This window comes from Neomonachus schauinslandi, chromosome 6 (assembly GCF_002201575.2).
Source record: "Neomonachus schauinslandi chromosome 6, ASM220157v2, whole genome shotgun sequence".
Classification (NCBI taxonomy): domain Eukaryota; kingdom Metazoa; phylum Chordata; class Mammalia; order Carnivora; family Phocidae; genus Neomonachus; species Neomonachus schauinslandi.
Window position 1 is genome coordinate 143,100,548 of NC_058408.1, and position 24,932 is coordinate 143,125,479.

A 24,932-nucleotide genomic window follows, 5' to 3' on the forward strand; every position below is an offset into this window, starting at 1 on the left:
AGTTATTAGTATATTAGGAGTTATTTCTACCTTTTATTTATGTTTTCCATTTATTGTGTGTATGTGGTTTGTTGTTTTTCTTTTTTCTACCACTATCTTCATCTTCCACTGGATAGCTTGAATTTTCGGCAGGTGTCTTTCTGTTGCTAATTAAAAGTTAGACATTCTGTTTATTATTTTTCTGTGGTTTCTCATGATTTAGGACCCAGTACTTTTCACATACATAATGAAAGTGTACCAAATATTTGTGTCTTTTTCCCAAGTATATTTTTACCTCCTTTTAGATTTTACCTCTTCTAGATTCTCCCTCTCTCCTGTGTGTAGAGGATCTAGGGGAAGGGAGGAAGCTGGCTCTTGTGCTCAGTTTGCCGTTTGGACCCAAATGGGTTACTGGGACCGAGATCGGATGCCTAGTTGTGAGCTGCTCAGACCTATAGGTCCGTGTTTCATGTTCTGAGGAAACGGGATTCTGGGGCATATCTAGGCATTGAGATATTTTCATAAAACATCTATTACTCTGAGAAGGCTTTCAGGAATTACGGTCCTGCCATAAGATTTAATAAGTAAAAATATTTTGAAGTTTTGTTTTTCTTTTCTCCTTTCCTCTTTAACAAAATCCATATGTAGACCCCTGAAATAAATGTCTTGGAGATATTTGAGTGGTGGGAACCTGGAATTCTAAACACCTATACATTTCCCAACTTGAACTAAAGGTTGCTGCATGTTTATGTGCCAGACATTGTGTTGGGCACTTTTGCATAATTCTCTCATTTGATGCTTATTACAAACCCTGCAAGTTAGATGAAATTTCCACTTACAGCAGAGGAGCTGTGGCCAAGAGGCGTTCAGAGAGTGCAGTGGAGCTGAGGCTCTTCACCTGGGGCACAGAGAGCAGGCGGTACCCTCACTGTGCCCACATCTGCAGACTCTGTCTAGTCTGGTTCCAGTGTCTGCCCAGGCTGCCCTTGTGCACCTGGCCCTGTCCTGTCACTTGGATCTCTGGCGTTAGGCCCGCCCTCTTATGTCCATCCTCTACACACTGGTCCTCACATTCAATCTCCTGTGCAAATCTGCCCCGTCTGGACAGAACGGCTGCTGCGTTTATTCTCTGTTGTCCCCCCGGAGTGGTCCCTGTATAGTTCTTCAGCCTCCTCCTTACAGCTAGCTCTCCACCCCACGGCACCAAACTGTCTAGGGTCCTCCCTGCATTCAGTACATATTTGCGTGCCTATTATGTGTTAAGCAGCCTGCCAGATGTAGGGCTGACAGTGTTTTGAATGATCCAGATGGGGGAGGTCTTGCCCTGGGCAAGGATAGTGGCAGTGGGGTTGGAGAGAAGTGAAACATTCATCAGATATTGAGGGGAAAATCAATAGGACTTGGGGAGGAAGAAAAGCATTTTGGATGTCTCCCAGGTTCTGGCTTATGCAGCTGGAATGGTGTTGGTGAGCTGAAAGCCCTATACAAATGTAAGATGAGGGTATTACACTCCAGAACATTTTGTAAGGAACCTTATGGTGTTAGAGGTACATTAAAAAGAGCCCTGGATTAAGTGGGAAGTGGTGTTCTGATTTTGACAAGCCTGTGTTGTATTGGGCACAGCCAGCCCTGACGTCTTTATCTGAAATAGACCAAGTGACCTCAACTTTGCCACCGTAAGTAGTGAACCCTTCTATGATTCAGTGTAAATTACCTGACCTCAACTTGCCTCTCCAATTCCATGCCATACCTTCATTTGTCCATTCAGCATTTTGGAACCTGCTGTGTACCATGTACTGGGGACATAAAGCTAAATGAGACTAGGTCTCGATGAGCTTCCTGTTCAGGGAGATAGGGAAGTCAATAATTAGATGCCAATAATTAGAAACCAAAATAAGGTGCCATGATGGAGATATGAGCGAGGTTCAGGAGGGCCGCAAAAGAGTGCCTGATGAATTCTACTGGGTGGGTGGAGTGGGGAATATATCAGGGCACACCGGTGACTCTTGTTCTGAGTCTGGAATGAAAAGCAGGCAGAAGTGGGTGGGGAGCAGCGTTCCAGACCCAGCCTGCGCACACTTCTGGATGGTTGCAGGAAGGCCAGGATGCTGGGGGTGGGGGGAGGCAGGAGGAGGGTGGGTAGGACCAGCCCCCGTGCAGAGCTTTCCAGGGAATTTGGACTTTGTCCCTAAGGCTATGGCGAGTAGAAGTGATGTATTCGGATTAGCAATGTCCATATTTATCCTTTTCTAATGCCTACTGTATTCCTTTCACAGTATTAATGTTAGACAAACTTGACTTCAGGGCAAAGAGCACTATTTAAAATAAAGGCAGTTATTACATCCTGGTAAACAGTAGTTCACCAGGAAGATACATTAATCCTGAATGTGTATGTGCCTGACAATGCAGTGTCAAAATCTAAAGCAAAAATTAAGAAGGAGAAATGGAAAAATATACACAAAGTGTGAGGTTTAAAAAAATAAGCCCTCTCTCAAAAACTTTTCAGTTAAATAGTCGAAAATATTAGCAAGTACATACAGGAGTTGAGCAAAATAATCAACAAAGTTGAAATAATGAGCCCCAAAGTTAAATAGTATGTTCAAATGTTTGAGATCCATAATAAAGAATACTTTTTAAATTATGTCCTGGTGAACACTTACCTGTATGTATGTACCAGAAGCAAGAAAGTTTCATGGAATGTTTCTCTTTACCTGGTGCAGTTTTCCTGTTTTCTATTCTGTTTCATTGATGTTAATGCTGATCTCGTTATACAAAATTGATTTCATGACCCACTAATGGATTGACACCTTTTTTCTTGAAAACACTGAGTTTCAAGCACACAAAGAGCTTTTTAAAATTGACTTTCTGGATTCCCCTCACCACGCCAAGCCTCTGGTACCCCTCTCTGTCCCCCTCTGTCCTTCCTCCCTGCAAAGGGAAGAGGACTTTGACTCCTGTTTTTACTGAGTCAAGGCCATCTGATCTTTTCCTTTGCTACTTCTCCATTGCTATATTTAGCCTTTCACCTTCCAGACCTGGAAAAAGGTAGTGTCGTCCCTTTCCAAGGGCAACTTTTACACCCTACTTTTGACTTCATCATCTTCTGTTTTCCTCCTTGAATATCTCCTCTGGTTCTTACTTCTCCTTGATCATACCAGTAGGAACTCAGTCTTAATGAGTTTAACTGGCTCTCTCTGGACCTCAAAGATTATCTGTGACTATTCTTTTTTAGTCATTAGAGCACAGAACTTGGTCATTGTGATAGTTTTTTTTCTAGTTTTTATTTTTTAAGTTTTTAATTTCTTGAATGGCTGATGTATTCGCCTGGCCCAAAATGCCAAAGGTGGGAAAGACTATTGAGTTAGGAGGTTCTCACCCACCTTCTCTTTCAGCTGCTGTATACCCTGTCTCTTCTCCTTCTCCCACTCTGGAGAGAAGAGAGATTTCAATGGCATTTTTAATTTTACTTACTCTCTTCCTGTCCTTCCTGGCTTCCTTTGTGGTGGTTCATGTTAACCTCCTATGCATTCTTCACTTACTGCTCCCACCACCCCCTGGGCTACGTAGCTCCGGGTCATTACGGGCTAAGACTCTTAGAACACACTTGTAGTTGTTCCTTTCCCTTCTTTCAGGCTCTACCTCCTGTCAATGTTGTCAGCTAATCCCTGGCTGCAGTCTTGTTTTATTTATGCCATTATCTGCCTGCCCTGGTCTCCAGGAAGCACACGCTCATTAGTTTTTTATTCACATCTCTCTACAATTGGCCTCAGTTTACTTTTTCCAATCTTATCAATCCACATCTCCACTGCACCACTGGTCTTCTGTTCTAGACAGCTTGCTCCTTTACTTTTATATCTTCGTAGCCTGGTACAGCGCCTGGTTCCTGGCAGGTACTTGATAAGTGTTTCTCCACTGAAGGGACAAATTTGAGAACAAACTTTGCACTTTCCTCTGCATTATTTTTCTTGCCGCTTTCCTTCTGCTTAAATGTAACTGTTCCTGGCTGCTTTACCTCTAACGTTATATTCCTCTTCCATATTTCTAGAGCTCATTCGGTACCCAAAGGGTAGAGTCCTACAACCGTGGTCTGTTCATCTGAGGTCAGGGTACAGGGTTATGGGTAGTTGGAGCTCTTTCCTTAGAGGAGCATCTGTAGATGTTGAGATTTGGCTTGCCTGCCACAGAGATTCTGGCATGTTGTTCGAAGAGAAATCAGGGTATTTTTAGTCTATACACTAACATGAATTCCAGTAGAGTAGTTAGACTTTTAAAAGTTAACAAGGAAATAAAATTAATAAATACTTAATACTGGGTAAAGAACAACTTCTTAAGTGTAAAAATAATGGAAAAAGGAGCGGTACAAGAATTAAAAATTGAAAATAGGTGCAGACACGTCAGAGTCGACATTTTAGTGTAAAAGGATTCAAATCAATAAGGAATATGCAAGATGTGTTAGATATGAATGAGAAAATCCTAGAAAAAGAAAACATAAGCAGATTTTATAATTAAATGTTAAATTTTACCTGCAATGAAAAGAAAATAAACATCATTTAGGCAATGGATACCAGCAAATGAGAAAAATTTAAAAAGAAATTCTAAATGGTGGCAAGAGTACCTTAAAACAAGCATTTTCCTATGTTTCAGGCAAAAGTCTAAGTTGGTATAACTCTGGAAAGCAATTCAGTAATGTCTGAAAGCTTTAAATTTTCTTATGTTTTCACCTACTAATTTCATTCCTAGGAATCTGTCCTAGAGCTGTTAATTACAGAGGCAATAAAATATTCGCATAATATCCATCATTTATCTTTTTTTTTTTTTTTTGAAAGATTTAGCGGGAGCAAGTGTGTGGGGGGAGGGGCAGAGGGAGAGAGGTTTTTTTTTTTTTTTAAGATTTTATTTATTTATTTGACAGAGAGAGACACAGCGAGAGAGCGAACACAGGCAGGGGGAATGGGAGAGGGAGAAGCAGGCTTCCTGCGGAGCAGAGAGCCGGATGTGGGGCTCGATCCCAGGACCCTGAGATCATGACCTGAGCCAAAGGCAGACGCTTAACGACTGAGCCACCCAGGTGCCCCAAGAGAGTCTTTTTTTAAAACTTTTTTATTTAAAATCAATTTAGTTAACATATAATAGACTCATAGTTTCAGGGGTAGAATTTAGTGATTCATCAGTTGCATATAACTCCCAGTGCTCTTTACATCAAATGCCCTCCTTAATGCCCATCAGCCAGTTACCCCATCCCCCAACCTCCTCCCCTCTAGCAACCCTGTTTGTTTCCTATAGTTAAGAGTCCTTTATAGTTTGTTTCCCTCTCTGTTTTTATTTTATTTTTCCTTCCCTTCCCCTATGTTCATCTGTTTTGTTTCTTAAATTCCACATATGAGTGAAATCATATGGTGTCTTTTTCTGACTTATTTCGCTTAGCATGATGCCCTCTAGTTCCATCCACATTGTTGCAAATGGCAAGATTCCATTCTTTTTGTTGGCTGAGTAATATTCCATTTGTGTGTGTGTGTGTGTGTGTGTGTGTGTGTGTGTGCGCGCGCGCGCGCGCACGCGCACATATACACACACCACATCTTCTTTATCCATCTGTCGATGGACATCAGGGCTCTTTCCATAGTTTGGCTATTGTGGACATTGCTGCTATAAACACTGGGGTGCAGGTGCCCCTTCGAATCACTATTTTTGTATCCTTTGGATAAATACCTAGAAGTACAATTGCTGGGTCATAGGGTAGTTCAGTTTTTAACTTTTTGAGGAACCTCCATACTGTTTTCCAGAGTGGCTGCACCAGCTTGCATTCCTACCAACAGTGTAAGAGGGCTCCCCTTTGGGAGAGAGAGTCTTAAACAGACTCTGTGCTGAGTGCAGAGCCCTACTCAGGGCTGGATCTCATGATCCTGAGGTCACCATCCCAACCGACTGTGTACCCAGGCACCCCTATCACAGTATTTTTTAACAATGGGGGAAAACTGGAAATCACTTAAATGTCCAAGAGTAAGGAAGCTTCCTTTAGTGGAAAATTATGTAGCCATGAAGTTACAATTTTGAAGAGTATTTTATTTTTTTAATTTTTTTTTTTTTTAAGATTTTATTTGTTTGACAGATTGAGAGAGACAGAGCACAAGCAGGGGGAGTAGCAGAGGAAGAGGGTGAGCAGGGAACCCAAAGTAGGGCTCAATCCCAGGACCCTGGAATCATGACCTGAGCTGAAAGCAGATGCTTAACCAACTGAGCCACCCAGGTGCCCCTTGAAGAGTATTTTAAAGACATGACACAATACTCAAGAAATGTTACAAGAAAAAAATTACTATACACTGCTGTATTTGCAGTCTTGTGATGTGGAATGCACACAGACATATGACCTGAAACGTAGCAAAATAAGTTTTCTGGCTGGTGGGATGGGAGTGATAAAATATTTTTTTCCAATTTTATACAGGATGACTTTTATAATAAGAATGCATATTACTTAAAATGTAAATATTGTCTTACTGGTTAGTTCCACGTATGGATTCTGTAGCACAATGGTTAAGGAACACAGGCCATGAGTCATGCAGGTCTGGCTTTGAATTGCAGTTCTGCCCAAAGAGAAGTCAACTTTATTTGCCTCCCACTGAATGTATCATTAACAACAAAGGCATTCAAGATACAATAGTCAAAACTCAAATGAATTTGGAGACTATGAATTATTAAGTCTGTAATTACCCCATGAGTTACAGATTGATTATAAATTTCCCTAAAATAAAATTTAAATGATAATAATTAAAATGTAATTTTAATTTTATACTAAGGGAAATAGTGTTTTCATCCTTGGTAATTTTTTCCAGCTATTGAGCTACCACTAGCGTCACATTTATCTCCATGTATAGAACAGACTATTGCACCCTGGGTTTTGCAAGAGAATTAAGTCCTGAAGTCCTCACACATCCACTGAGTGTAATGAATTAGCCTCCTGCCTGGTTGGCTAGACTAGTATCCGTTATGTGCCGTCCTTGGGGAAAATTGCGAGAAGTCACCCAGAGCATTCTCTTCTGTTCTGAGGAACCCTCATTGGGATGCCTGGCACAGACTAGGCCCGCAAGAAATAGCCGTGGCTCTTAGTCCCATAAAAGAGCACCAGCTTTCTGGATTTCTTTGGTTGGTGTAAGCGTTTTTGGGAAAGGGTATTTTCCACGGTATGGTCCAGTAAGTGGACCTCTTTCTGGCTCTTTCTCAGGCCCTGTCTTTGAATCGGACTGGCTGGGACCGTGAAGGACTTCTCTGATTTGCCCTCTTGCAGTGTACCAGCCTCTTTCCTCCACTGCAGGGCGCCCAAGTACTGCCTCCCATCCGAGGAGAGGCTCGGCTTGTCAGTCCTCGCCCCATAACTGTCCTTGTAGCCGAGACCTTAGTCAGGCCTCGGATTTAATACTTTTCCACAAATTGCTTTACAGTAATGTATTCAGTTCTGGCTGTTCATAACTGCCCTTTGGGGATGTTGATCGTTTAAAATAGACTGCTGAAGATATTGTCTTAATATGTTTTCTGATTAATATTTTCTCATGAGTGCTTCTTGTTTTCTTTTAGCTACTGATCTACTCCTTGCCTGGAATCCCATTTGTTTGGGATTGGTAGAAGGTGTTATTGGGAAAATTCAACTTCATTCAGGTATGTTTCTATAAAGTCCTTCAATTTGTCAAATTTAATGCGGCATTCTATGGCATTTTCTTCTTTGAGGATGAATGTGGATTCTGTTATGGCTTTGATTCCTTTGCCCTAATTTTAGGTCTGCCCAAAGTAGGTATTAAGTATCGCATACCTACTATGTATCAGGAATTATTCTAGTTGGTAGAACACAATAGTGAGAAAAAACTGACCTGCTCTCACCCTTGTGGAGCTTACAGTTTAGGAAGACAGATATCAGTAAGTAATCACTGAAATAATTGTATGATTATTTGATAATTATGGTATGTGCTCTGGCAGGTAGAGACACCAACTGCGCTGATTTCGAGGGAGAGGGTGGTAGGAAGAAGGCTGGTGAGGTAGGCAGATGGCAGACCATGACTGGCCAACTTTGGGTCGGCTGTCCATTCTGGATACAATCAACTCTGGCCAGGGAAGAGTAAGGTTCTCTTAGCATGCAGTGTGGCCCTTTCCAGGTGCCCTCACCAGGGCAGGCAAATTGATGAAAGGTCTAGGTTATTCACCAGGCCCTTGCTTAGAAGACAGACCCTTGTGTCTGGGGTTCAGAAGGAATTTTGATGATGAGAAAAGAGATGTTATATAGGTGGGTTCCAAAAAGTCCTGAAAAGTACTAACTGAAATATTTTAAGCACTGTGTTTAAATGTTTCTCCTTTGACATCAGTTTTAATGAGTTATGAACTATAGGTAGCTTTACCATTATTACCGTGTAATTGGGAGTCTGGCTACCTCTGTAGTATGCCCTTTCTTACTCTTCTAAAATAAAATTGTTGTGGGGTGCCAGGCTGGCTCAGTGGGTAGAGCATGTGACTCTTGATCTCAGGGTTGTGGGTTCAAGCCTGACGTGGGGTGTAGAGATTACTTAGAAATAAAAAATTTTTTTTAAAGATTTTATTTATTTAGGGGCACCTGGTGGCTCAGTTGTTGGGTGTCTGCCTTCGGCTCAGGTCATGATCCCGGGGTCTGGGATTGAGCCCCGCATCGGGCTCCCTGCTCTGCGGGAAGTCTGCCTCTCCCTCTCCCACTCCCCCTGCTTATGTTCCCTCTTGCTGTGTCTCTCTCTGTCAAATAAATAAAATCTTTAAAAAAAGAGAGAGGTTTTATTTATTTGAGAGAGAAAGAGCAAGCACGAGTGGAGGGGGAGGAGCAGAGAGAGAGGGAGAGAGAGAGAGAATCTCAAGCAGACTCCCCACTGAGCATGGAGCCCAACATGGGGCTCAATCCCAGGACCCCGAGAACATGCCCTGAGCCAAAGGCAGATACTTAACCTACTGAGCCACCCAGGCGCCCTAAAAATAAAATCTTTAAAATTGTTGTGTATTTGAGAACTGGGTTGATTTCATGAAATATTTCATAGATACAAAAAGCTGTTTACCACAGATACACGGTGTAGGTTGTTGTAAAACACACATCCATCTGCCACCCAAACTAAGAGATGAGACATAACCGATGTCTTTGGATCCCTCACTGTGCCTTCCTCCACGTGTGTCCTGCTTTCTTCCCTTCAAGAGCAGCTGCTATTTTTAATTTTGCGTTTATTCCCTTGATTTTCATTAGTGCTTTTATTACATATGTATTCCTAAGGAATATGATGCTAAGGTTTGTATTTGGGGGACTTTACATAAACGGTATTAAGCTGTTTGTGTTCTTCTACTTCTTTTTTTCCCCCCTCGATTCAACTCGATATTTTTGAGATTTACCAATGTTGATGTATGAAGCTTTTAGTTCTTTATTTTCACTTTTGTATGAATATATCATAATTTGTCCTTTCTTCTGTCAGTGTGTAATTGTTTGGGGGTTTATTTTTGCTATTAGAAATAATACCGCTATAAACATTGTTATATATTCTGTCTTTGGTAGTTTTGTAATTCTTTTGGTATGAGGAGAAAAGCATTTAGACATTGTATAACCATGCTAAGTATTTTAGTAACACTCTCCTACCTGTCCACATTTACATAAATATATTTTTAATTCATTTATATGCTGACAGGATAATTTCATAGCTGAGTGTTCTGAGCTAAAACTCATTTTCTATTGTTTAAATGAAGCTTATGAAACTTGAGTTATTTTTCTTCAGTTTCAGTCACATGCGGGAGCAATGAATAAATCACTGAAATCAGTAAGGAGATCTGAATCCAAACTTTATTTATTAGCTTCAAGATATAGAGGGGGATACTTAACATGGCTTTCATTTATCTATTGCGCCTTAGAACAACAACGTATAATATCACACAATTCTATGGACTGACCTAGAGGCTCTTTTGCCCCTTTTCTTCTGTTGTCTGAGGTCACTTGTGTGGCAGGACTCAGCTGGGACTTTGCCTGGAGCGTCTCTGTCCATGAAACTCATCTCACAAGGCCTCCCCTTGGGTCCTCTTTCTATCCTGGACACCTGGACATTTTTTCGAGGTGGGGGCTGGGCACCAAGAAGACCAGTCCCGGTGTACAAAGTTTTATCAAGCCTCTGCTTGTGTCCCTGAGCTTGCTAATACTCCACTGGCCAAAGGAAGTCCCGTACCCAAGCCCACAGTGAACATCAGAGGGGGCTTCACAAAGGCTTGCATCCCAGGAGGCTGATTCACTGGGGCCACAATGCCCATGAGCCTCCACTTTGTAAGCTGTAAAACAAGAGTAAAAATAACTGCCCTCATTTTTTTCCCCTACAGTATTGTGAGTCTAAATGAGACTGAAGGTCCTTAATAAATTACCACTCTTTTATCAAGGCTCTTTTGGTTGCAAATACAAACTTATCAGCATACACAAAACAAAGTTGGATTGCTTTGCCTTTGGATTCCGAGCAAGTGGTTGATGAGCAGTGGGGGTTCCTGTCTACAGGCCATTTTGGAAAAGGGAGAGGTGAAGAAAGAAAATATAAGGAAAGAAAGGCAGGGAAAGTAATCTCTGTACTTTTTTTTCCCCCCCCTCTTGTCACATCACTTCTAAGGTTTGGCTCTTAAGAGGAGCGGGGAGGAAGCAAAGGAACATCTTTTCTGGGCCCCCTGCTGCTCTTCCTTCCCTCACCCACCACCCACCAGAGAGAACTGCAGCCACACCCCAGGGTATCACTCCGCCCCCACGCCACCCCCCAGCTCCCCACCCTTCTGCGGCCGTCTTCCCCTTCTCCCTTCGCTCCCTGCATTCTCTGCCCTGGGATGCCTCATCCCCTCCCCTCCAGAGCCCCGCTAAAGCTCCTGCTCTGGCCACACCATTGGCCTGGCTGGTGGGAGATTTGCTCCCAGGATGGACTAGAACTAACAGGATCACTTCAGGTGCATTCTCCCCTGGGAGCATCTTACCTTCTGGGGGTACAGGATGGGGGATAACATGTCTGTACTTAAACTCTTTCTCACTCCTGTTTCCCTCCTACTTGTTCTCCACATTTCAGTGCACGCATTTTTGTTCTTGCCTAGTGAGATGGGAACATAAGTTTATTTGAACAGATGTCATTGACAGTCTAACAGCGGCGTGGGTGAGCCATGCCACTGTTCCTGACTGTCACTGAACTCTGAGCTCTGTGGAATGTAAGCAGGCGTGACTTAGGAATTGGATTAGCTTGTAAGGGCTGCCATAGCAAAGTCCCGTAGACTGGGGGACTTAACAGCAACTTCTAGAGGCTAGAAGTCCAAGATCAAGGTGTTGGCAAGTGGTTTCTTCTTTCTCCTTGGCTTGTAGATGGTTGTCTTCTCCTGTGTCTTCCTGTCGTCTTGACTGTGGTCACACTGTCCTTTCTCTGTGTGCATCTGCGTCCAAATTTCCTCTTCTAAGGACACCAGCCACATTGGATGAGAACCCATCCTAATAACCTCATTTTAACTTTATTACCTCTTTAAGACCCTACCTCTAAAATAGGGTCACATTATGAGGTACTGAAGGTTAGGACTCCAGCATATGAATTTGGGGAGGACATAGTTCAGCCCATAATAGGAACTTAATGTCTACTGGAATGCTTATTACAAATGCATAGCAAAGAGAATTGCCACTGTTACTTCTTTCCCTTTATTTCACGGTGAGATAGGCCATTCCCCAGATATTATGACTAGGCACCCACCCCAGAGTTGGACTAACCTGGAAGATCACACAGTAGCCTTGGGTCAGGTTACTTCATCTAAGCTGCCAGTCGCCCACTGTAAGACAAAGCTAACACCTCCTTGATATGATCGTTGTGAGGTACAATAAAACTCCCTTAAGTGCTTAGCATGGTTCCTGGTAATAGTAAGCATTCAATAGATGCTGGCTCTTAATTTTTTCCCTTAGTTTTAAAGGTCATTTAGAGGTGTAAGATACTCTACTAGAGAACCACTTAAGTCCTGGCTATATTATTTTGAATAAATTTTAAACTTAGATTGTTTTTTTCCAATAATGTTAATATTTGCTGAAACTAATGATATTAACATGTCATTAAAGGACTACATGGTGGGGATCTATAAAAAGTAATGTTTTTAGTGGTTAAATATTAGCATCAGTGAAAGTTATATTCCATAATCCATGTGCCCCTTTTAAAAAAATGTGTGGTGCAAGGATTTTAAAGTATTATTTAGTTGTATCCTCGGCTGATAATTGCCCTTCTTTTTAGCAGGCTCTGCCAGAAAATTTTTGTGTTAACCCTGTGTCTAGGAAGTACCCTTTTAGAACCGTTAGGCTTCCTTGGATTTGGAAGGCCTCTTTTGCGGGCAGGTGGACTTTCAGCTAGGGTGTAATGTAGTCTATCTCCCGCAACTTGAATGTGTCTGACTTTGATTTGATCGGTGGGATTTATCAATATGAAGAACAGAAAATAGAAGGAACGTGTCATGTGCTAAATAGATGAAAGAAAAGCTATATGAAATATCAACATTTTTTATCCACTGTAGGGTCTAGGAGGACTTAAGAATGATAGTCAAATTCTTACCACAACTGTAATTACACATTAATTTTTTTTTCCTTTTTTCTCTTGGTCCCCTCCCACCCCATCCCCTAAGGATGAGCTCCAGGGAGACAGGGGCTGTGTCCCCCTCTGCTGGCCTGCAGCAGGGCTATTCATAATTATTCAGCAAATACTTATGAGTTTAACAAATAATTATGGAATGCCTACTGCATGTCAAGATCTGCACTCAGTGATGGGGACTGCGGGGTGAACAAAACATGAAGCTTCCAGGAGTGTAGGATTGGATCCAAGAGGAAGACATTAATTACCCAATCACACTGTCTGATCATTAAGCTTAAGCTTCTGAAGAAGAGTGTGGGATGTTGTAAGGACATGATGAAGGGGCCTGAGTGGTGCAGTGGGGGTCCTGGGTGGACAGCATCCCTGAGGACATGATGTCTGAGTCCAGGCCTGAAAAATGAGTGAGATAATCTGGGCAAGGCCAGGATAAGGGCGGGGAGTGAGAGGAGAGATGGTTCTTGGCAGAGTCAGCAGCTGTGCAAAAGGCCCACATGATTGATGTTTCCTCTGTTTTCTGTGTGATGTTGGGGAGATTGCCGTTACTTTCACTCCAACATCCATGAGAAGGTTGCATTAGGCTGCAGACTTTAAATGGGTCAAAAAAACTCTTTCAGATCTATTTTAAAGATTGAGAAGATAAGCTCAGTTAGGGTAAGAAGTATCAGAATATAAAAAGCAAAAGTTATATATTCCATGATATTTTCAGAAATAGTGTGAAAATTGTCAGGAACCGTGATTAATTTGGCAATAGAGGCTCTTGGTTTAGTAATTGAGTTATTACTCCTAGTGTTGAACAGCCAGAGACACCGTTCACTCAAGTAGCTCTCATTCATTAAAATAGTGCTCACCATCTGCTGTTTCTCCACTCTGGAAGACGTCACAATCATTAACATGGTAAAATGTATTGTGCATATGGTTTAAAAAGTGCCATTTTCGTCTGCTGGGGAGACTCTGCTAGGACAGTAATGACATGAAATATTTTACATACTTCAGTGATGAATGAGTGGAGTGTCACTAGCCTCGATTCAGTACTTTCCTGAAAAGCCACTAGAAAACCCCAGTTGTTGAGGGCAGTGGAGGGAAGAGGAGAGAAGCTGGCGGGGCTTCTTATGTTTAAATACGAGTATAATTGTCTGAGTATGGTTGCATTGTGAGAGAAGTAGATTGTTTTTTTGTCTGCCGACAACTCACACTATTACAAACATGTAAGGATTAGGATAATGGTTGTACAACTCCATACGTGTATTAAAACCATTGAGTTGTATACTTACAATGGGTGAATTTTATGGTCTATAAATTATATCTCAATGAAGCCATGAAAAACATTTAAGTCAGAAGGTAGCTTTTGATGTACCCTGTTGTCATTACTTCTGATTTTATCTTAGTTAAAAAGTTAAATACCTCTCTCTTTAGGTAACTTCTGGTGATTTTTTTCATGTACTAAAGTCACTTTGAGGGAAGTATTCAAAGGCAGTATTATTTCTGACATTACATTTCTTTTTTTTTTTAAAGATTTTTTATTTATTTATTTTAGAGAGAGAGAATGAGAGCACGAGAGGGAAGAGGGCAGAGGGAGAAGCAGACCCCCTGCTGAGCAGGGAGCCCGATGTGGGACTCGATCCCGGGACTCCAGGATCATGACCTGAGCCGAAGGCAGTCGCTTAACCAACTGAGCCACCCAGGCGCCCTCTGACATTACATTTCTACCAAAATAGGAATGATTTAAAATGTAATTCAAGGGGCGCCTGGGTGGCTCAGGCAGTTAAGCGTCTGCCTTCGGCTCAGGTCATGATCCTGGGGTTCTGGGATCGAGCCCCGCATTGAGCTCCCTGCTCGGCAGGGAGTCTGCTTCTCCCTCTCCCACTCCCCCTGCTTGTGTTTCCTCTCTCACTGTCTCTCTCTCTGTGTCAAATAAATAAAATCTTTAAAAAAAAAATAAATTAAAATCCAGTCATTTTATATTCATTTTGTTATTCATGAGGATCTCAGAATTATTTATTTTGGAGGTAAAATTTTCATTGGTGACTAGGTTCCTGGCTAATCCTTAAAAGATTCTTTACTTGTAGTTTAGGGCACCTGTTCTAGGAATGGCTTTGGGTCTGGGAAGCAGGCAACTAAGTGGCATCTTCTTGCTCTTTTCTGCTTCCTTCCTCTTCCTTTTATTCTCTCCCCAGGTACGTAGGTGCTGAGTGGCCCTCACCTCTGCTCTTGGCTCCCATCAGCCTCTTCATTACTGTACACTTCAGAATTTTCCATCACCTCCCTTGTCCCCAATCTGAGCTCCAGCCCCCATGGTGCAGATGGTTCCAACTCCCTGGTGGGGGCAATGCTTGAACCAGACCCACGAGTGTGACCCATAGCTCTGAGCTTTCCCAAGGGTCGTCAGACAAGGAAGCTTCTTGTCGCTGAGCACATCTCTCATTGGCAGATATTCATACTTTCAGGCAGAGAGATTCTTTAGAGACGGGCCAGTGTGCCTCTTAGCTATTCCACTACCATTCCAGTTTCCAGTTACAGACCCATGTGTTCTTAAACTCCAGTTGTTCTCCTCTGTGATTCCTATGGTGGTGATACTAAAAGTTTTTAGCTTTGGAAAAAGAAGGGGATTGTTATGGTAAGAGTGACACTCTGTATGGACCACCTACAAAGCTGCTTTTTATATTTCCTCCCTTATATTCTTTTTGAACTTTTTATCTTATTGAACATTCTGAAGTAATTATAATCAAATTATTATGAGGTCTAATTGTTGAAGAAAAGAAATCTTGGTAAATCTAGTAAGTTCTCATTTACTTAGACATGGGCCAGTATCAGCCATCCAGACCAGAAAATGATTACTGATGGAATTGACTTGGTTCTCAAGTTGGTTACTGCCTGTGGGTTTGGGGTCCCCTCTTTTAGGTAGTCTCCAACCTTGAAGCATGCTTGTGTCATCTCTCCAACAGTAGTTTATCTTCATGATGGTAGACCTGCATCATGAATAAAAATCCCAATTATGGGGAGCCTGAGTGGCTTAGTCGGTTGAGTGTCCAACTCTGTTTCGGCTCAGGTCATGATCTTATGGTCATGAGATTGAGCTCTGTGTTGGGCTCTGTGCTCAGAGAGGAGTCTGCTTGAGATTCTCTCTCTCCCTCTCCCTCTGCCCCTCCCCACCCCCATTCTCGCTCTCAAATAAGTAAATCTAAATCTAAAAAAGTTTCCAATTATACTTCGTAAACTTATCTGTAATTATACTTAGTAGGTATATTTATATTTATAGTAGGTATATTTACATATATATATATTTCCTACTAAGTAGGAAAATATGTAATACATTAAAGTTTTCAATAAACATAAGAAAACATCTTAGCACTTTAAGGAGGATAAGCTATAGTTATATAAAAAATGTACTTTTATATACACATTCATTTTGCCCAATGATACTTTAAGTTTGACTTTTCTAGTTTTCTAAAACTATTACAGACACAAAAGACTTTATATTTTTATAGAGTGTAAGAGATTATTTCATTTTATGGAAGGTCATTATGAGGGATTTAAATTCATCCTAAGCATTGTAAGCTGACCCGAATATGCTTCTGATTCCACCATTCGGTATTTTTGAAATGGTGCCTATAAAGAGCCTCTTGCCCTGGATGCTCTCCTTGTGAGTCACTGTCAATTTTCTGTAAACCCAGACTTGGGGAACTTTTAGTAGGCAACAGAGCAAACCAGTCAAGAATTATTGAGTAACTGCTATGTATGAAAGATTAACAAATTAATAATTGGCTTTTTAGTTGGTAAGAAAATTAGAAGCCCAATATGATGTACTTTTAGCTACCAGGTACCTGCCTGGAAAAAATGGTCGGGCTCCCTGCTCAGCAGGGAGTCTGCTTCTCCCTCTGACCCTCCTCCCTCTCATGCTCTCTCTCTATCATTCTCTCTCTCTCAATAAATAAATAAAAATCTTAAAAAAAAAAAAAGATTTCCCAATTATTAGTTTCTCTTATAATGTATAGCATGTTAATATAATATAATATTATGGAACATTTAAAGAGACTTCATATATTCAAAAAAATGAGATCAAGAGAAACTAGTCTGTTTCTGACAGCAAAAGACAAGCAATATTTGAAGAGATAATAGTCAAGAATTTTCCAAAACCAATTATAAATACAAGTCACAGCTTTAAGAAGTACTTTGAACCACCAGGGGAAAAGTATAAAGAAAACTACACTTCTGCGCCTCATAATGAAACTGATGAAAACTGAAGACAAAGAGAACACCCTGAAAACAGACAAAAAGTGCACATTAAAGTCAGAAGCATGTAGTAATCCTTGATAGAAACAATGGAAGCAGAATGATGTCGTCGAAGTGCCTGTCTGGCATTTTGTAACTTTAAATTTTAAGGAAAATAAAGACATTTTGAGACAACTGAAACTGAGAGAATTTGTTACCAGTAGTATCTGCACTAAAAAGAAACACTAAAGAGAGTTCTTCAGGCACAAGATAAATGACACTCCATTGGAGCGTAGAGATGGGGAAGGGATGGAGATCCACAGAAAGTGTAAGTTGGTAAATTTAAAGGAATTTGGCTTTATGTGGAGTTAAAATTAATATAAATTTAAATACACAACAATAGAAACGATAGGGAGTTGACAGGGGTTGCTGTTCTAAGGTCCTTTCACTGACCTGAAACTGGTAAAAACAAACAAACAAAAAAAAACATAGGCTTTTGTAAGTCAGGGCTCTTGTAATCATCCCCTTGATATAACCATTAACAGAAAAATAAAAGATTGTAAAATGTGAATAAAGGAGGACATAGAATAATAATTTTTAAAATCCCCCAAAAGGCAATTAAGGTATATAGAACAGGTAGGACAAATAATAAGATAGTAGATTGATTTCTAAATATACCAATAATTACATATGAATGGATTTAAAACTCCACTAAAGCACAGAGCTTTTCATACTGGAAGAACAGTCAAATCCATCTACAAGCTGCTCTCAAACACCTTAGGTCTATGTATAAAGAATGTTTGAAAGTAAAAGGATAGAAAAAATAAATCTTGAAAACACTAACCTACTGAAAACTGATGTAGCTATACTAATATCAAAACAGAATTAAGGCAAGAAGCATAGAGGGATATACATTTCAATAATTACAAAAGGCTTAGGTCGCCCGAAAGGCATAACAATTTTAAATTTATATGAACCTAAACATAACTTCAAAATAGATAAAGAGCAATGAGTCATTTGACTCATTGGTTCAGGACTGTCAATTTGAAATGACAGAGAAACACGTATTTTTTTTTTTTTTAAGATTTTATTTATTTGAGAGAGTGAGCACGAACGGGGAGGGGCAAAGAGAGAGGGAGAAGAGACTACTAGGGGAGCAGGGAGCAGGGAGCCGGATGTGGGGCTCCATCCCAGGACCTTGGGATCATGACCTGAGCCGAAGTCTAGACACTTAACTGAGGCACCCAGGCGCTCCTCCACGTAAGTATTCTTGATGTCAGTTTGACACAGAAGAAAGGAAAGGCGAGCCAACTTAATTCCCTTTTCTAATTCTCATTTTCCTTCTTTACCAACATGACTCCATCCTCCAATAAATGTAGTGGGAATGCAGACCCCTCCCTGAGGCATTAACTGTAGAAGCCCTTCAAGAATTTAAATATCTGTATTCGAAATATTACGTTACAAACAGCTTTGGAGTATAGGTATCCACTTGTCTTTGGATTCACATGTGGCCATAGTTACAAACTCTGTGCTGGCCCCTCCGTCCACAGTGGACCGTGTTAGGGCAGGAGGTGCTCTCTGGTTGGCCATTTCCCACCCTCTCCTCCAAGAAGTGGACCCAGGAGAGGTGCAGGGTGTGCTTGATCCTCAGAAATATAGTCTGCTGTTGGGGGGTGAGTTAAAGGAGGTAAATGCGTGAGAGTCAACAGCAGACTTCCCTCTCTCTTTATTTTTGCCTTTGGTCATAACGTGAATGGTTATAGAGAGATACGGAGAAAGTGGAGTGTCCAAAAGAGCAGTGAAAACAGAACCTACAAAATAAGTTATGGTTGTATACCACAGAATGCTTTTTTTCCCTCTCTCTCTCTCAAAAAAATAAAGTCTTAACAAAAAATCCTACTGAATCAGTTCAAATCAGAGCCAGTCTTTTGAAAATGTAAACCAGAAGAAAAGAAAAGCAAAGCAAAATCTTTTTCGGACAAATATTTCATTCACTTCAATTGTCTGGCACATATGAATATGTATGTCTTTCAGGAGCTCTTCTTTTTTTTTTTTTTAATTAGCATATAATGTATTATTTCTTTCAGGGGTACAGGTCTGTGATTCACCAGTCTTACACAATTCGCAGTGCTCACCATAGCACATACCCTCCCCAATGTCCATCACCCAGCCACCCCATCCCTCCCACCCCCCAGCAACCCTCAGTTTGTTTCCTGAGTTTAGGAGTCTCTTATGGTTTGTCTCCCTCTCTGGTTTCGTCTTTTTTCATTTTTTGCTCCCTTTCCCTATGATCCTCTGTCTTGTTTCTCAAATTCCTCATATTAGTGAGATCATATGATAATTGTCTTTCTCTGATTGACTTATTTCGCTTAGCATAATACCCTCTAGTTCCATCCACGTTGTTGCAAATGGCAAGATTTCGTTTCTTTGATGGCTGCATAATATTCCATTGTGTATGTGTGAGTGTGTGTGTATGTGTGTATATATACACATACACACCACATCTTCTTTATCCATTCATCTGTTGATGGACATCGAGGCTCTTTCCATAGTTTGGCTATTGTGGACACTGCTGCTATAAACATCAGGGTGCATGTACCCCTTCGGATCCCTACATTTGTATCTTTGGGGTAAATACCCAGTAGTGCAATTGCTGGGTCGTAGGGTAGCTCTATTTTCAACTTTTGAGGAACCTCCATACTGTTTTCCAGAGTGGCTGCATCAGCTTACGTTCCCACCAACAGTGTATAGGAGGGTTTCAGGAGTTCTTTTCATTAAATCTCAACCTATTTACCAAATTAACCAACACACCCCACTGCCTCTCTGCAAAGCCTGTTGGTGGATGCACTGGTTGCTCCGAAGGCTGAAAGCTGGTGGCTGGTGGGGGATGGGGTAGGAAGCCCCCTCTGTCCTGGTGGATCGTGGATTGTGTTTGTTCCCAAACCTGTTTATATCTCTTTAACTCATTATTGTAATCACATAATTTAATTAAATAGTAAATAAGCACATCAACTCTAAGTGCAAAAGGAAGCTGAATTAAATACTCTGGAAATACTAAATAAAGCTATGTTGCATTAAAAAGAAAAAGAATAAACAGCAACATCAAATACCCATCAGTGGCTCATCCTCAAAGAACAGTTCTCAGTAAATCAATGTACATTTGAATGTTTCATATGAAAAAGTTACATTTTTTTTTAAAGTCCTTTTTAAGCTTTCAAGTAAGATTAAAAGGACTAATGCCAAAAATGGTAACCAGTTGCTCTCACAAAGTGGAGTTTGGATTTGATTTAAAGAATATCCATGGCGGGGTGCCTGGGTGGCTCAGTCGTTAAGCGTCTGCCTTCGGCTCAGGTCATGATCCCAGGGTCCTGGGACCGAGCCCCGCATCCGGCTCCCTGCTCGGCGGGAAGCCTGCTTCTCCCTCTCCCACTCCCACTGCTTATGTTCCCTCTCTTGCTGTGTCTCTCTCTGTCAAATAAATAAATAAAATCTTAAAAAAAAAAAAAATCCATGGAATGGGGAATAATGGTCAAAGGGAACTTTAGTTTTATCCATTAGCATTTACATTTTTAAGCAAATAGAATGTATTCATATATTCCCTATAATATTAACATTAATAAAAATAAAAAGGATTGCTGGAAACTCACCGTTGGATCAAATGCTTTTCTTTTCTTTATGTCAGTAGGATGGATAGCCATGTTGAGAAACATGTAGATGGAATATTTCCTAGAGGTGAGGTCATGAGTGTCTCTCTAAAAACACTTTTTTCTGGAATTGGATGAAAAAGAATTTTTTATGAAAATCTTTATTCCACAATCGTTATCCCCTTTTAAGTGAGTCAGTTCTTGTATAGAGGAAGCAATTGAATCTTTTCCAGGACTATTGTTTTAGCTTGCCCTACTGGTCATGCTTTTCAAGATAATGCATTCTTAATCAGTTTTCTTATCTCGCTGGGAAGTCAGAATTCCTTGTCTGTCTCTTCCTGGAGGAGCCAGGGTTACAAAACTGATTTTTTCTCCCATTGTAATGTGTTTAACAGGGTGAAAGAATATCTTTATGCCAAAGGACCTTGCTAGCCTAAGCTACCTTTGACTCTTGGTTCCACCACACATCCGCATCTCAAGTGTGGCAGCTTTAATTGAGCCAAGTTTTTTGTTTTTTGTTTTTTTTTTCCCCTGGTGGGTGATATAAATTAATACAATAGCCTGCCTTGGTGCTTTTAAAAATTTAATTACAGAATTATGCCTGATGTATCCTGGGACTGCCAAACACTAGTGCCCAGATAATTCTGCATTTTTCTTGTCTTAATACTCAAATTATAAAACATACATTTGGGTCATTTGACCCTGTTACTAACATGCTCATTCTCGCCAGACTTTCCAGGCTTCTAGGGTTGTTATGTGCTGTTTCACCTAAAGCAAAATAATTACAGACTAGACATTGCTGTTGTTTTCCATGAGGTTTTTTTGTTTTGCTTTGTTTTCTAGAGTCAGTGATTTTGCCTGGAGATAGCTCTGTGTCCAATTCAAAATCTTCATTTTCTTTCCATTATGATAATTTTTTTAAAGATTTTTTTTTATTTATTTGACACAGAGAGACAGAGCACAAGCAGGGGGAGTGGCAGAGGGAGAGAGGGAGAAGCAGGCTCCCTGCTCAGCAGTGAGCCCTATGCGGGGCTGATCTCAGGACCCCTGGATCACAAACTGAGCTGAAGGCAGATGCTCAACCAACTGAGCCACCCAGGTGCCCCTCCACTGTGATAATTTCAGTTAGTTATTTGAAAACTAGTGAAAAGAGGTAGCTGTTTGGAGTAGTGTTGATGTATTTCAAGAATTAGTAGGCTGTCCTAGCTTTACCTTTGTCTTTGGCGGAAAATACATTTTTTAGTTCTTATTCTCTGCTTCACTAGGTTAAAACTCCTAACAAGTTCTTTTGCTTTTTTTTTTTTTTTTAAGAAGGAGCTTTAAAAAAAATTTATATGTAATCTACATGCCATAATAAAGTCACCCTTTTAGGGGACGCCTGGGTGGCTCAGATGGTTAACTAGTTATAACCAAAGTAAGTTGGGATGATGAAAATGTTTTGGAATTAGTGCTGATGGTTGTACAACCTTGAGAATATATTGTACATTTTTTTAAAAAAGATTTTATTTATTTATTTGACATATAGAGACATAGCTAGAGAGGGAACACAAGCAGGGGGAGTGGGAGAGGGAGAAGCAGGCTTCCCGCAGAGCAGGGAGCCCGATGCGGGGCTCAATCCCAGGACCCTGAGATCATCACCTGAGCCAAAGGCAGACGCTTAACGACTGAGCCACCCAGGTGCCCCTATATTGTACACTTTTAAAAGGGTGACTTTTGGGGCACCTGGGTGGCTCAGTTGGTTAAGCGACTGCCTTCGGCTTAGGTCATGATCCTGGAGTCCCAGGATCGAGTCCCGCATCAGGCTCCCTGCTCGGCAGGGAGTCTGCTTCTCCCTCTGACCCTCCTCCCTCTCATGCTCTCTGTCTCTCATTCTCTCTCTCTCAAATAAATAAATAAAATCTTAAAAAAAAAAAAAAAGGGTGACTTTCAGGGCACCTGGGTGGCTCAGATGGTTAAGCGTCTGCCTTCGGCTCAGGTCATTATCCCAGGGTCCTGGGATCGAGTCCCACATCGGGCTCCCTGCTCTGCGGGAAGCCTGCTTCTCCCTCTCCCACTCCCCCTGCTTGTGTTTCCTCTCTAGCTATGTCTCTATATGTCAAATAAATAAATAAAATCTTTTTAAAAAAAAATGTACAATATATTCTCAAGGTTGTACAACCATCAGCACTAATTCCAAAACATTTTCATCATCCCAACTTACTTTGGTTATAACTAGTTGATATCTATTCCCTTACTTTACTTTTCATGTTTTCTTTTTGATCAATGTGTGAGACTGAGAACAGACAGGAGATTAAAACACTTAAGAGAGCAATTAAAAGACTTAAGAGAACCAATGCAGTTCATAGATCTGGTTGGAAGTCAACTATAAAAAAAAAAAAGACATTTTTTTTTTAATCTGTGGTCCCCACATTCTCAGCTGCTAAATTATTTCAGAGCGGACTCCAGATAACCTGTTTATCCACAAATGCTTCAGTATGTATTCCAACACTTTCATGACATACACTCTTTATCATCATGTACTAGGTGCCCATATTATATGGGTCTGTTTCTGTCTGCTCTGTTCTACTCTGGTATTCATTTGACCGTTCCTGTACCAGTACCCCATTGTTTTATTTACCATAGCTCTATAGAATGTTTTGCTACCCGGTAAACATTCGCTCTTAGTAACAATCACATGAATTATAAAAATTATTTAATCCTCATAGCTATTCTCTGCAGCAGGCAGTTTTATCCCATTCCACAGATGAGAAAACCAAGAAGTCAGCCAAGTATTGTGCTGCCAAGTACAGGGTGAAAAAGTGGTGAGTTAGGGGTGCCTGGGTGGCTCAGTCGGTTGAGGGTCTGACTCTTGGTTTCAGCTCAGGTCATGATCTCAGGATCCTGGGATGGAGCCCCATGTCAGGTCTACATTCAGTGTGGAGTCTGCTTGGGATTCTCTTCTCCTTCTCCTCCTGCCTCTACCCCCCCATCCCCCATGCTTACTCATGTACTCCCTCCCTCTCTCTGTCAAATAAGATCTTTAAAAAAAATAAATAAGTGGTGAGCTAAAATTCAAGTCTGAATTCTGACCTCAAAGTCCAGAACATTAAAGCCTCCTTGAAAAGGGAACACTGCTATTTACAGATTCTTTTTCTGTTGTTTGATCACGTCCATTATATTTTCTCAGATTTAACTTCATCCTAACTTCCCAGATCTATTGAACTTCAGCCTATAATATATATATTTTTAAAAAGCATCTCAGGGGCGCCTGGGTGGCTCAGTTGGTTAAGCGACTGCCTTAGGCTCAGGTCATGATCCTGGAGTCCCGGGATCGAGTCCCGCATTGGGCTCCCTGCTCGGCGGGGAGTCTGCTTCTCCCTCTGACCCTTCCCCCCTCTCATGTGCTCTCTCTCAAATAAATAAATAAAATCTTTAAAAAAAATAAAATAAAATAAAAAGCATCTCAATTTTTCACGTTTTTTTCTGTTGAAGTAGCTTAACTAAACTCTAAAAATATGCATATTTCATTTTAAAGTGCATTTGAATTTGTAAGTTGTATTTCAGTATTGGCAGTATCAGTGGTTTTGTGAAAAAAATGATGCCTTTTGGTTTCCCAAGTGAGTTTATGTATGTATTAACGTCTGTTCGAAGGTTAATATTTTTATATTTTGGCACTGTGCCATTAGATGGTTTATTGGAAAGCTATTTATTGCATTTGATTATGCATTGTGTTTTTCATTGTTGTGATTTATTAAAACCATAATTTGCAATGTTAATATGAAATGTATCCAAAATCAACTCCAGCAAGAATGCATAAAGTAAGAAAAGGTCTTCATTGTGTTGGCTTGTCTGGTTAGCTGCCAACACTCTAACTTGTTCAGTGTAAAATAGAAATTATTACTGTGAGGTTAGGAAACCTATGGTAAGGGTTTTGTTTCATTCAACAAAATGTATTGACATTTGGGGCGCCTGGGTGACTCAGTCATTAAGCGTCTGCCTTCAGCTCAGGTCATGATCCCAGGGTCTTGGGATTGAGCCCCACATCGGGCTCCCTGTTCAGCGGGAAGCCTGCTTCTCACTCTCCCACTCCCCCTGCTGGTGTTCCCTCTCTCGCTGTCTCTCTCTGTCAAAAAATAAATAAAAACCTTTTAAAAAAATGTATTGACATTTAACAGTATATTGTTTGTTGCTAGCTCCTACTCTTCTGAAGAACAAGTATCATGTTACGTGCTTTATTATGTGTTCGATTTATTATATGATAGGTGCTTGATAACTGATCTTGATCCAATGCCTGAAATACTCCCTAGCCCATGGTAGGTCCTTGGTTAATGTTTAATGATAATGAACAATGAAATGGCCTGTAAAAACCTTGAAGCTTTGGAGTAAATTTCCACCCTACTTTATAAAGAATTATGAAACTCTTCCAAACTCTTGCATTTATGAAATGTCTAAAGCACATCTTCAAAGCACGATCCCTAAAATGAGAGTTAATTGATATTTGGGGGAAATTGAA

The 24,932-nt window shown here is 40.8% G+C and overlaps 1 protein-coding gene across 3 annotated transcripts in view; it reads left to right on the forward strand.

Moving 5' to 3' along the window:
• INPP5F (inositol polyphosphate-5-phosphatase F) overlaps positions 1-24,932 on the forward strand; it is an 84,090-nt gene that overhangs the window by 13,049 nt on the left and 46,109 nt on the right. For all 3 annotated transcript variants that reach the window (XM_021700285.2, XM_021700284.1, XM_021700286.1), the window contains exon 2: positions 7,549-7,629. In XM_021700285.2, the coding sequence (XP_021555960.1) occupies positions 7,549-7,629 (81 nt within the window). The remainder of the gene's footprint in view (positions 1-7,548; positions 7,630-24,932) is intronic.